The sequence below is a fragment of the Bactrocera neohumeralis genome, chromosome 3 (genome assembly GCF_024586455.1).
Source record: "Bactrocera neohumeralis isolate Rockhampton chromosome 3, APGP_CSIRO_Bneo_wtdbg2-racon-allhic-juicebox.fasta_v2, whole genome shotgun sequence".
In the NCBI taxonomy this organism is placed as follows: Eukaryota; Metazoa; Arthropoda; class Insecta; order Diptera; family Tephritidae; genus Bactrocera; species Bactrocera neohumeralis.
This window is the reverse complement of record NC_065920.1, coordinates 76999726-77013092: the sequence shown is the minus strand read 5'-3', so window position 1 is coordinate 77013092 and position 13367 is coordinate 76999726. Positions and strand designations below refer to the sequence as shown.

The following is a 13367-nucleotide window of genomic DNA, read 5'->3' as shown; positions in this document are numbered from 1 at the left end:
AGGACAAATTTGGAGAGGTCTTTGACAAAGAGCGATACATATTCGATGATAGCTAACCCTTTCTTTTGATATCTCTTTATAATAGTTCAACATATCACACAAATTGGATAAGACTCACCGAAATTGTTCGTTGGTGTTCTGACACAGAGAACAGAGACCAGAAACCAATTCCAACTTAAGTAAATTTTCTAACTTTAAGAGAAATTTCCAGTCGGTTACCGCGAATTCGATCTATATCATGTCTCTGTTGGAAGCGAATATGAAACCGCCATTAAACAGAGACACAAAAAAAGACATTTACATTGTGAAAGTCAAAGAAATGAGCGAGAAATCATGTTCTAAAATCGAAAAAGGTAATCATTCTCAATACAAAAACTGTCAAGACATTTTTCAACAGGAGTTGGCTGCATATGGTAGAGAAACGAGCGTGCACGGTTTGAAGCGCATACTAAGCAATGGTACAGGACGAGTGGAGCGGTAGGTCTTCCGTGCTTTCGTAAAAATTAGAACTACCATAATATTATAATTCTTTCACTCTTTCAGCGCACTTTGGGCTCTGTGTGTCGCGTCTGCACTGAGCCTGCTCATTTACTTCAGTCAATACCTTGCTAATCGCTTTACTCAAACTATATTCAAAACCACCATATACTCCACCAATCATCCCATTTACAAAGTACCCTTTCCCGAAGTGACTATATGCAACAAGAATCGCTTGAATTGGGCGCGCTTGGAAGAAGTAAAGCAGAAATTTCTGTGGCATGCACATCATAACACTTCGTATGAGCGGCTCTTCGTAGAGATTGCCGCCATGCACGACACATACTCGTTCGGTTACTTTGATCGTTTCGCGAATCTAACAGATAAGCGGATAACCGAACTCAATTACATCAATTTCACTGAGGTGGTGCGTAGCATGACTTGGCGTTGTGAGGAACTGTTAACGGATTGTGTTTGGCGCATGCAAGCTATGAACTGCTGCGACATCTTCATAAGACGACGCTCGACTTTGGGCATCTGCATGGCATTCAACTCAATAGAATCGTCTAGCGGGCGTTTGAAGCAGGAAGTGGACTCGAAATGGCCGTGGCGTGTGGGTACTAGTGGTTCGAAGCACGGTCTGCAGGTTCGTACATTACTCAACGAAGACAAGCATTCGCCGTACTCGACCACTTCGAAAGGTATTACGGTGAGTTAAAAGTGAAAGTGTGTTTGCATTTTTGTTGTATGAGAATTTGCAAGTTCTAATTCTATAGATCATGACTGTGCAACCCGAAGTGTGGAGCTTTACGCCTATCGATATACCGAAAGATGTTTATGCACGTGTGTACCTCGACGCGTTCATGAGTTTCTTCGATCCAGAGACGAGGCGTGTGTCATCGAAGAAGCGACGATGCGTCTTTAAGGTAACAAACAAACTAAGCAAATGCGATTGAATGAAACATACGCTCCCGATATATTGTAGGACGAACAGGATAGTCCCGACTTTAAAACACTCAACGGACACGTTTATATGTATGAGAATTGTCAAGCTGAATGCCAGCAAGAGTACCTCATGAAGTTTTGCAACTGTACTGTGGATATATTTTTCCCAATCGGCGCGTACCCAGTATGTAAATTGGTGGACCTTCCATGTTTGGCACGCCACAACCGTAAGAGTTGCGAAGACGCAGAAATGAATATGAATAATTATCATCTTCTGTGCAGATCTTGTTCAATATTTCCAGGAGTCAAGTAAGGAGACCTTTACGACCAATCATCCGGGCATGGTATGCAAGTGTTTTTACAACTGTCGCTCGTGGCGCTACAATATAAAGGTGCGTACCAGACCTCTGGAACAGAAAGAGCGCTGGAAAACGAATGATACTCTGTTGTTGGATATAAATTTCCAACGAGATTTTATTATCGTCTATAAAACGGATATAGTATACACTTGGGTCGATTTTCTTTGTGAGTATAGCAGATCATTTTGAGCTCTTTTTGCTAACTCAACCTAACCTCTCTCAGATAATTTTGGCAACATCACTGCGCTCTTTCTCGGCTGCTCTCTCGTCAGTCTTGTGGAGTTGTTATACTTCTTCCTCGTGAAAGTGCCGCAGCGCCGCTTATGCAGCCGAATAGACAACGGTAAACCGCACAAAAAATTGCCATATAGCCGCCCGGCCTTGCGCTCGTACAGGGAACGTAGCGAAAATAATTTAAATTTATATAAAAATGGTTTTAAGAAAGTCAGTAACTAATTGATTGGCAATTTTGATCCAAATTTGAGTTGATGCCAATTAAAGACAATGCTACAGTCGCAATTAACTGTTTTTCATGTCTTATGTATTTTAGGTCTTTATTGGATTTTCAGCACATTTTAGGAAAATTTTGCAAGAATGTCTGATAACCTCTTCCATTATTTCATAAAATATTGAATACTATTTCACTGCGTTTATTACATAATTACTGGCACCAGCACTACTGTAATAATTACAAAATTCTCTCACCAACCTATAATGTGCCGCTTAAGAGTCCTAATTACTCGCGTGTCGGATATTCACTGTTAAGTGAAACTCTTCGGCAAGCGTTAATGTAATGTGGGAGCTTTGTAAAATCTACTTACACGTGCTTGTAATTATTAATATGTATATATGAATGCTTTAGAATATATATATATCTATGTATATAGCTTTGCATGTGCCGTTATTCATTTAGACTTTGTGCAAAAGGGTTGTTAATAAATGTGCAAATTTATCAGAAAATTTTAGACTCAATCAAATGTCAATTAAACGTGCATAAATGCAAAGGACTCACACAAAATCCGACTTTCCAAACGATAACAAATCAGGCATTCAGACAAAAGTGTTGGTGTGTGTATGCGTGAGTATGCACGCCCAACATATTAGCACAAGGTCATTCGCTGGTCTGGCAAAAGTATAAAAATCGTGCAAAAATCCGTTTTCGGTGGACAGTCAATTGCCTAGAGTCATTTTCACACAGGGAACAGCCCGTGCAAGTACTCACTCTCATTTTATAATCACTCATTCCTTACTGAAGTTCAATTAAGGTATCTGAGGCTTATTAATTTTAAGTCTATTTGTGCTAAGAATGCTGTCACCGATAGTTTTCAAAACTCATCGCGCCTCCAAAAGAATTTCAAACTTCAGAGGTTTGTCTAGTGCAAAGAGAGTGAGCGTGCAGGAGTCCAGTCCGCGTGAGCAGGAGTGCAAGGTTTTAGTCAACTTGGTGCAAGAATTCGGCCAGGAGACCACACTTCATGGCGTAAATGTAATGTTGGCGCCAGGTGTCAGCAAATTTGAACGGTAAGTTGCGAGAAGATCGATATAGCCATTATAACCATTATAGAGCTTTGGGTGTAAAAAATTAACTTGAATCTTTTATAATCGATATAGTTATTACACAAATACAGGGTTTGTTCGGAAAGTAATAGGGCTGATTTTCTTCTGCCGTGACTGGATTCGGTAGACGGCGTACCTATGTAACGAACGAGCGGATGGTCAGTTGTTTCCGAGCACCTGCGTTAGAGACGTTTGATATGATCAAGCAGATTTACCTAAATGTTGGTTTAGCAAGAAATGGTGTGTTTCGCTGGCACCAGGCTTTTCGAGGGCCGGTAAGAGATCGCTGATGAAGACAGTGCTGAGAGACTTGGGACTTCGATAACCACTGACAGCGTGACTCGTGTGCGCAAAGTTTTGAACTCAGACCGTCGACAAAGTATTCGTTTAAATGCCCAGATGTTCCAAAAGTGCTCACTGACGACCAGAAATTTCGGCGAGTGAAAGTGTGCAAAGAAAATTTGAACATGTGTGAATGTTTGAGACGACAGAGGGGATCCAAACAGCATTCACCTCGGCTCTCAAGGCTATGCCGGAGAATGCCTTTCGTGACGCCTTCAATGCTTGTAAATCGCGCTGGCAGCACTGTATCGACAGAGAATGAGCCTATTTTGAAAGTTTTTAAAGAATTGTACCGATTGGTTCAATAAATTTTTTTAAATCGACTCAGTTCTTTTACTTTCCGGACAAACCTTGTATATGCACATTCTGATACTAATATTCTTCTTGCAGCGCTCTCAGCACGATCGCCTTCGTTGTCGCCTTTATTCTCCTCGTCTGCATGTGCCTCTTTCTCGCGTCACGCTTTGCGAAGGGACAATTCAAGACAGTCGTCGAAAACACACACTTTCCATTATATAAAGTGAAATACCCCGAGGTAACGATTTGCAATAAGAATCGGCTTAATTGGTCGCGTCTACTGGAGGCCAAGGATAAATTCCTGCTACCGACGCATCGCAATAACTCCAAAGAAGAGCTCTTTACCGAAATAATTGGACTGTACGATACCTTCACCTTCGGTAAGTTCGATCGTTTCGCACAGTTAGAGAAGCAACCGTTAGATGAACTGAATTATATCAATTTCACTGCCGTGGCACGTTTTATGGCCTGGCGTTGCTGGGAGATCCTCACGCACTGCAAATGGCGGAGTCACGCGTATAAATGTTGTGACATCTTCATGGAGCGCCGTTCACAGTTAGGTTTCTGCGTGTCCTTCAATTCCGTGGAAAAGCCTAAATGGCACAAAAATGACTCAACGTGGCCTTGGCGCACGAATAGAGGTGGGAAGTATGCGGGACTCGCCGTTAAGGTTTTGTTGAATAAACAACAACATTTCACGGGCGGTATTGATGGCATAACGGTGAATTGCTTACAAATAAAGTGTAGCTGTGGCTAATTTACTCACAATTTGCAGGTAATGATTGTGGAACCGGACGTCTGGTACTACACACCAATGGATATCCCCGGTCAGACGCGAACGCGGCTCACTTTGGATGGTTTCCTTAATAAGTATGAAGACGAGACGAGGCGTGTACCTTCCAGTGAACGTGGTTGTGTATTTAAGGTATTTGGGGTTAAGAATAATTTAGTTCTCAATAAGATGTCTCCACCAACTTGTGTACAGGATGAGCAGAATAGTGACGACTTCAAAACGCTTTATGGTCATCGCTATCGCTTCGAAAATTGCCATTCTCAGTGCCAGCAGGAGTACCTCATGAAGTATTGTAACTGTACGTTGGACATATTTTTTCCACCGAGCCCTTATCCGCACTGCAGTCTCGTGGATTTCCCTTGCCTGGCTAAATATAACAGTAAAACTTGTTAAAACAGTTACTTTCTATAGTATTAGCGAACAATATTTCTTTCACAGACTATCTTGTCAACTTCGAGATACCCGGTCAGGAGAAGTACATGTCCAGCAAATATCCGGGCATTGTGTGTAGCTGTTATGTGAGCTGCGATTCCCTACGCTATTTTGTTGCAATCAAGTCGAGGGACCTTATGCCCTCGGAATCTGTGGAGAACCGTACCGTTGTTGATTTAGACGTGTATTTTGAACGGGATTTCATTACGAAATATAAGACGATTTTAGTCTTCACCTGGATCGATTTGATTGGTACGATTTTCTAACGTTTAATTGTTACATGTGTATTTTTTAGCCAACTCTCTCTTTACAGTTTCATTTGGCGGCACCACCGGTCTGTTTTTGGGTTGCTCTCTTATAAGTCTTGTGGAGTTAGTTTACTTCTTTTTTGTCGTCGTGCCGCGGCGTGTTAGAGAGAAGCAAGGGCAACCACATCAACTAAGACGCAGACCGTCCAGGGTCGAGCAGACGCAAATTAAGTTGAAAGAATATCGTGATGTATACAGGGCTCAGAAGAAGTTCTAAAATAAAGTTATTTCCAATAATATATGTACACTGTTAATTATTTGTTGTAAGAAAAGCTATTGGTTATCGATTATCTTTAAAACGAGTTTCTTTGTTTTAATGAAAGAGAATGTACAATAGGCGAAATCTCCTAATGAGGAATCTCATTTTTATAAATTTGCCATATTTACTAGTACCGTGTATCTCGCTGCATTTAAAATAGTGATTGTTGAAGCTGTCCGCCTTTATTACTCGCGTGTGTTAAGTACTTATTTTACTCTGTATACGAGTATATTGGTTTCATTTGGACCATAGTGTAGGACATATTTTATGTGCAAAATTTAGTAAATCATTTTAAGATCATAAAAATTACGCAGTTCTGAAGATTTAAAAAGAGATCCAGAGTACAGAAAAAAAATCAAGGCAAGAGGGACTAAAAACGAAAAAGTCGACTGTCTGGCTCGTGTAGATTGTTAAAACTTGAAATATTGTCTTGGTAATGTATGCTCTACCAAATTAGACCACTGATGGGGGTATTGTGCCATTAAATTTCTTTTAAAAAGTAAAAGGAGGCTTGAGCTCAGTCTAAACCAAGGATTACGTTGGATGTGTGATAATAACAGATCTGTTAATCTGGTAGTATAAATTATAAAGATACGATCTTAGTATAAATGGGTAAAAAATAGCAACACAACAAATAAAAAAGTGTTTGCTAAGCAAAAGTCATCCCTGATCTTATATTAGAGTGTGTTTTAACAGATTAATTTCTAATGAAACAAGAAAAAACGTTAACTTCGCCTGCACCGAAGCTAATATACCCTTCACAGGTGCATTTCTTTCAGTAACTATGTGTTCAGTTTGTATGGAAGCTATATGCTATAGTAATCCGATCTGAACAATTTGTTCGGAAATTACATTGTTGCTTTAGAAAATAATTTATACCAAATTTCTTGAATATATCTTGTCAAATGTGAAAGTTTTCCACACAAGAACTTGATCCCGATCGTTCAGTTTGTATGGCAGCTGTATGTTATAGTGGTCCGATATCGGCCGTTCCAACAAATGAGCAGTTTCTTGAAGAGAAAATGACGTTTGCAAAATTTCAAAACGATAACTTAAAAACTGGGGACTAGTTCATATATATACAGACAGACAGACAGACATGGCTAATCGACTCAGCTCAACATACTGATCATTTATATACATATATACTTTATAGGGTCTCCGACGCTTCCTTCTGAGCGTTACAAGCTTCGTGACAAACTTAATAAACCCTCTTCAGGGTATAAAAAAATATTATTTCGGCAAGTTATTACATAGTTAGCTCTTTAAACACTTTGTAATTTTGTATTCTTAAAATATGCATTACACGTGCCATTTGGAGCAACAAATTAACACATATTCACTGTCTGCACCAACACATTCTCATAAAGTTCTTTTTTACCGAATGTGTGTGTGGACTATTGAGTGCCGCCTGTCAGCGCCGCAGCTGCAATCAAATGTCAATCAAAATTAAATGTGTTTGTATTACAACTATTCATGTTTACAATAAATTAAATAGCGCAGGTCAAATAACGGTAAATACATGCAATGTGAACTTTATTGGCGCCTTCTGTTAAACTCGAGCGCCATTGCTGGGCTGTAAAATAATAACAATTGACACTTGTAAAAGACAACCCACGGCAATTAGGCCCACAACTCGGGGGAGGATTAAGATAGAGAGTTTTATATGCCTAAAGGTGATATGTAATTTGCGCTCTCTATAAAATTGTCTGGCTGCGCCATTAGCAGCGCTAAAGTGAAAGTGCACTCGTTAGCGCCGAGGTGTAAAAAGGTGTCAACCGAACTTCGAAATAAAAAGTTGAAGTACATTGGTTGTGTTATTGTAAAATTCAAGCACCTTCCTTAAAAAATGCCAGACGCAATGCAAACGAAAGAGATCGTGTTGAATCGCCGTTTAACTCACATCTATCCGCGCGTTAATTTGATAACATTTGAAAACCGCCTCGCGCATAAAGAAATGAGGGAGAAAGCGTGTAAAAATTTGAAAATCATAAAACAATTCATTCATCGAAATCGGTCAGCAGACCAGCATACATGGTTTGAACGAGTCATTCGAGCGAATATGTATCGACTGACGCGGTAAGCAAAATTTAAAGACAATATCATCTTTTTGAACCACTTGAATAATTTTGGAACTCCCGTCCAGTATCTCACACCTTTCCATACTTTTTTCCGTATAAAAATAGTTAACCCTCATCGAGACCCTCGGGTCTGGCCAGGCATATTTTGTTTTTAAATGTTATTTAAATATATTTAGAGTTTAGCAAACGACTTGCGCTTCCAGGTAGCTTCCCAGAATTTTATTGTCTATGGAATTCAGAAAAAAAATCAAGGATATCGTATCGAAAAGGACGACAAAAGGATATTAAAATATTACACCTTAGTGCACCAATGCTGCTTGGCTAGACCCCATATATTTTGTATGAAAATATATGAACTTTGGTATGTTTCTATCACCTCGCACGGTTGAAGAAATATTACACGATCTTGGTGGCCAATCGGCCGGCCCAAAACGTGAAATTATGTGCTCAACGAAGTATTCTTTCAATAATGTCATTGATTGATGTGATGTGTGGCATGTGGCGCCGTCTTGTGGAAACCAAATGTTGCTGAGATCACGAGCTTCAATTTCAGGCATCAAATAATAGTCGGTAATCATGGCGCGATATGGTCGTCATTGACGGTTACGTTCTCATCGACATTAGTTTTGAAGAAATATGGATCGATGATTCCAGCGGCCAACAAAACACACTTTTTTCTATATGAAAGGATAGCTCCAGATCCTCTTCAGGTTGGTCTTCGTCCCAAATGCGGCAATTTTGCTGGTTTACATACCCACTGAGGTGGAAATGAGCCTCATTGATGAACTGAATTTGTCTCAAAAATTTCGGACTTGCCTCTTTTCTATAGCTCATAGAACGAAGCGATGTCACTGGGAAGGTCGAGCGGCTTCAGTTATTGCACAAGCTATATTTTATACGCTTTCAATCGAAGATCTATTCTTTTCAATACGTCAGTTCGAGTTGTTGCGAACAGTGCCGAATCGACTCTGAGCTACTGCTGTTATATTTTTTTATACTATACTGAACAAAAAGAACATGACAGCTTGACACTATTGCTAAAAGCTATTGTAAAAGTACCCATAATTAGGTCACCAGTTATATCGCTTTCATATATTTTAATTTAGAGTAATATTTTTTGAGCACTAGATGAGATTATAGTTTATTATCGTGCCTTAAGATCAATAATTTTTGCAATTTGTATGTAAAATTACTATCATTAAATCGCTATATAATTTATTTGGTATTTTTGCTGCTCCAGTGGTGTATTTTGGCGATTTGTGGCGCCTGCCAGTCTGTAATAAGCGGCGGCCTCCGTCTAATTTTGATATTATTGTAAAGTCTTTCAGAGCTTTGTGGTTGAATTAGTTGGCCTTTCATATTGAATTGTGGCTTCAAATTACTATTTTTGTTTTTGTACAGTTGTTGCAAGGGCCTAACGCCCGCACGTTGTTGAGTTTGTATTTTACCCTTATTGTTGCGGTATTTTTGCAGCACAAACGTGGGCAGATCGACAAGCAGAAAGTAGGCCAACTCCATGGTGCTAATCAGCGAGCAACCGAGAAAGAGACCAGCAAGTCCACCAAAAGCAACTAAAACCACAAGAGACCACAACTTTACAGCTTCAGAAAGCAAAGTTAAAGTTACGCCATCAACTTACCTATTAAGTCCACCCAACCGAAGACTAAACCCGTGCGAAAAACCATGATTGTTTGGAAACGAAAATGTATATCTAAGACGACAATTGAGTGATTGCCGCGCGTTTCCTCCGATATAGATGTTGAACGTTCATCCGTCATATAGCTGAGCGAGTGACAATTGCGGTAACACTCACAAACCATGCTTTCGTGATAGTTGCGCACATATAATTCTTCCTCCTCGCGGCGAGAGTATACAAAGCGATCTGCAAATACGAGTGAGCGTAAGAGAGAGCGAAAAGAGTAAGGGAGCAAGTGATAGAGCGAGAATGAGTAAGTTAACTTTTGTGCATTACCGTTATTTTGCGCCAAACACAACAGGTTCTTCGCTTGACAGCTGGGATGGGGTCCTGAAAGTAAACAAGTAAAGCCTAGTTTTAGGTACGAAAACTAACGCTTGAGTGGGATGAGAGAGAAAGCAACGTGTGGAAGCGAGTATGAATCTGTGGTTGAATGATGGTTTGTACATGCTTACCAGGTGGAAATAGCAAATCCAACGTGCAATTACAAAATTTCACCAAGTACTGTTGATGGCACTCTGATTGGCAATTTTCAATCATATAAACGTAACCATGAAGTGTGCGAAAATACTTTGATTTCGTTTCGTCCTGGTTTACGGTGGGCAAATCAAGTGAAAGAGAAAATAATTTAAGGGAAACTGTAAATTCATTTTAAACTCTTTAATGGACTGAATAAATAGAAGAATAATAGGCGTGATGAGACGTCATTCCTTACGGTTTCTTCATTTTTCTTTAAAAAATGGTTAGATTGGGAATATAAGTCTTGAGTCTAGTGTCTACTAAACAAATGTACTATATGAAACCACTCGTGCACTCTGCTACGGGATAGGCAATCATGTTGTTTTATCAATTAAAACGTTCGGTAAAAGTTACGGTGACAAAACTAAATAACATAGTCACTTCAGGGCTTACATAAATGAGTTATACGATGCGATACCTATTCGCACAAATTAAACCGAATTCGACTTCGAGTGTTTCTTAGGTTGGGTTAGATGGCTGATAAAAGATCACACGTGTACATAGTTCTTTGTGAAGCCATAGAAGTAAAGAACTCTTGTGTTCGAACTTATTAATTAGCAAAACGTTTAATAACCAATACAAATTTGCACAGGCGTTTAATTTCCACCGACTCCGTCGAATGATGGGATTTCTGAAGGTATCCGCTCCCAAGTGTTTAAGTCTTGACCTTCCAAACGTGGGACAGTCTGGGACAGTGTTCTATTGTTTCCACCTCGTCTGCTTCCATACAGCTTCTGTAGATGGCGCCTTGGCAATCTTCCCAGCAAGCATGTAGACTTTATCAAGGTTATAGGGCCCTCACAGCAGATAAAAAATATAGTTTTCACAAATAGCTATAAAAGATTATCGTCAAGACTCATAAAGATTTTTACGACCTATTGAGGGTCGCGCCAATCCTGTTCAGACGAACGCTATATTATTCTTAACATTTTGACCTAAAATAGCTCCAGCTTTGAAGGACTGTCTGTGGAAAACCTGCATAGCTGGGTACTTACCTTCATTAAAGCGCTATTCATAATGTAGAGAGCGAGCTTATCAACTACAGCACGGACACTTATTATTAATATCAGAACTAAGTTTGCGGCAAAGCCTTTGGATCCAAAGAACCGTAAGCCTCAATCGACGAATATTCACGAAAATGAACGGCAAAACTAACCGCTGTGAATATGAATCCCGAGATACTTGGAGGTAGAAGATTCTTCCTTTTTTTTAATGGCGTAGAGGTAGAAATTTACATTTTGTAAATTACAAGTTCATAGAACTCTCACGATATGTAACCCAACTCAATTTGTTGACCAATGCGATACTTACAGACCGCGTAAGAGCTTTTTGGTTGCTCTAATGAAGACCGGTATATGTATATACCGTTCTTAAGCACTTGCTAAAGGGGGAATATCAAAGGATTCCAAAAGAGGTGAACCTAAAATGTCAGTTATATTTATTTATGACCGGATTTGATGTATCTAAGCGAGTAAGTGATACTATCACAAATAATTAGGAGGAGTAACCTACCTGTTCGAATATGTTCATGATTATTTCATATATATGAATGGCTAATTCTCCTTAGCACTAAGTATTATTTATCATATAATTCCTTATATAAGAAAGTAATAAGCTTATTCGGATAATCGCTTACATTGAAAATGCACTCTCTCGACTCAGTACTCAATCGACGAGTACTATTGTCATGGAAATACATTTCGGGTTCTACCTCCACCAATGCGTGCATATTTTCCAGTATGTTGATTGGATCCTTATGCCACACATTTGGCTCCGAAATCATAACCTAAGAAACTATATTAATGCATGCTTTATTTAAACAAATCCATTCCTCATCTTACATTTACGCCCTTCTCGTTGGTGCTGCTTGGACAGTGTTTCTTTGGATTGATAAGTGCGCGTACGATGAGTCCACTACCTGGACTGGCGGCGCCTGTATGCCAAGGCCACAGCTTATCAACTTTTTGGCGCTGTCGTCCCTCATCCGTTTCCAAAGTGTTGAAAGCCCAACAGAGACCATTTTTGCTGCGTCGCAAAGAGAAGATGTCACAACAGTTCATGGTCAAACGATTCCACACACAATGACTCAAGAATTCCTCGCAACGCCAAGTCATAAAAATCATTACTTCAGTAAAATTGATGTAATTCAACGAATCGAGAGAAATGTTTTTGAATTTCATAAAACTTTCAAAGCCGGCAAACTTTATGTTATCAAAACTGCCAAGAACACGCTCGAAAAGTTCTTGACTTTCCGATGTTACATTGGGCTCGAGATAACGACGCTTGGCCTCTTCCAGCCTTTGCCAATTCAGTTGATTCATATTGCATATCGTCACTACCGGAAAGCTAATGTGGTAAATGGGATAGCGCGTGCTATCCACCACTGTCTCCAATCGGCCTTCTCTAAAGCGATCAGAGAGCAAGAGACTAACGTAAATGGCGCCGAGTAGAGCGAGCATAACGGTGAGGAACCAGACGCAGCTGTGGTATAAAAAATTAGAGGATATTCTAAACGAATTGGAGTACCTGACCTCTGCTACTCACCGTTCATACTTTCCAGCGTTCCTGCTGAACAACCGATTGACGCCGTGAATTGTCGTGCTCTGGCCGAAGCGGAAGGCCAGCTCCCAGGCGGAGGCGCTGATTTCGCCGGCCGTGCGTCGTATACTCTTCCAGGACGGCAGCTGTATTATCATACGCGGCTTCTGTGGCAATGGCGTATGCCCCGGTGAGTAGGACAACTGCAGCGCGTTAGCTTGTGGCGCCTGAAAGCGTGCTGGATAAACCATTTTTCCGTGATTGATTGGCGGTCGGATGTCGACTGGAAATAAACCAAAACTAGAACTCACCAGGCTGGCTAGAAAATGCTTTGTGTTTTGTTCCATTCCATTGTTCATGACACTATGTTTGCCTAGTCAATGCTTTATAGACTTATGACAACAAGTTATTTACACGTCTCATCCTCTTCCAATGACCGTCGGGTCTTACTTGATTATGAGTGTGTGTGTGTGCGTTTGTTTTTCAATATGCGTAGCAGTTAATGTCTGTGTGCTTTGTGTATTTGTGTAACTGTGTGCGCTGGTAAATATTTACCGTTTGTTCCATAAATATGATTATTTACAAAGATTTGCAAAAATTGTCCACACGCTATTGAGTTGGCGGGTTTTTGAGTACATTCAAGCAGGTCATGGTCTCCGTGCCACGTGTGGTGCCGACAGTGTAACGCCTGCCTCAAGGTGTATAAACGGTTTCTGACTTATGCTTTCAGTTGTGATTTTAGAGCTTTATTGTGCGTTTTGCTT

The 13367-nt window shown here is 40.1% G+C and overlaps 3 protein-coding genes across 3 annotated transcripts; 2 read left to right on the top strand and 1 right to left on the bottom strand.

The window, feature by feature from the left end:
* The first annotated feature begins 238 nt into the window (after window positions 1–238).
* LOC126753757 (pickpocket protein 19-like) lies at window positions 239–2276 on the top strand. Its single transcript, XM_050465427.1, has 6 exons — window positions 239–477; window positions 544–1186; window positions 1254–1403; window positions 1463–1649; window positions 1705–1947; window positions 2005–2276. Exons 1-6 carry the CDS (start codon window positions 239–241, stop codon window positions 2235–2237), a joined length of 1695 nt encoding a protein of 564 aa, XP_050321384.1. The 3' UTR covers window positions 2238–2276.
* Window positions 2277–2964: 688 nt separating this feature from the next.
* LOC126752381 (pickpocket protein 19-like) lies at window positions 2965–5727 on the top strand. The gene is made up of 6 exons (XM_050463126.1): window positions 2965–3302; window positions 4071–4698; window positions 4753–4902; window positions 4963–5149; window positions 5209–5454; window positions 5516–5727. The coding sequence occupies exons 1-6, from the start codon at window positions 3088–3090 to the stop codon at window positions 5725–5727; spliced, it is 1638 nt and encodes a 545-aa protein (XP_050319083.1). The 5' UTR covers window positions 2965–3087.
* Window positions 5728–8982: 3255 nt separating this feature from the next.
* LOC126752450 (pickpocket protein 19-like) lies at window positions 8983–12879 on the bottom strand. Its single transcript, XM_050463252.1, has 7 exons — window positions 12610–12879; window positions 11907–12546; window positions 11702–11851; window positions 10002–10134; window positions 9823–9876; window positions 9490–9732; window positions 8983–9421 (listed from the first exon to the last, which is right to left on the bottom strand). The coding sequence occupies exons 1-7, from the start codon at window positions 12852–12854 to the stop codon at window positions 9066–9068; spliced, it is 1821 nt and encodes a 606-aa protein (XP_050319209.1). The 5' UTR covers window positions 12855–12879; the 3' UTR covers window positions 8983–9065.
* Window positions 12880–13367: the final 488 nt, after the last annotated feature.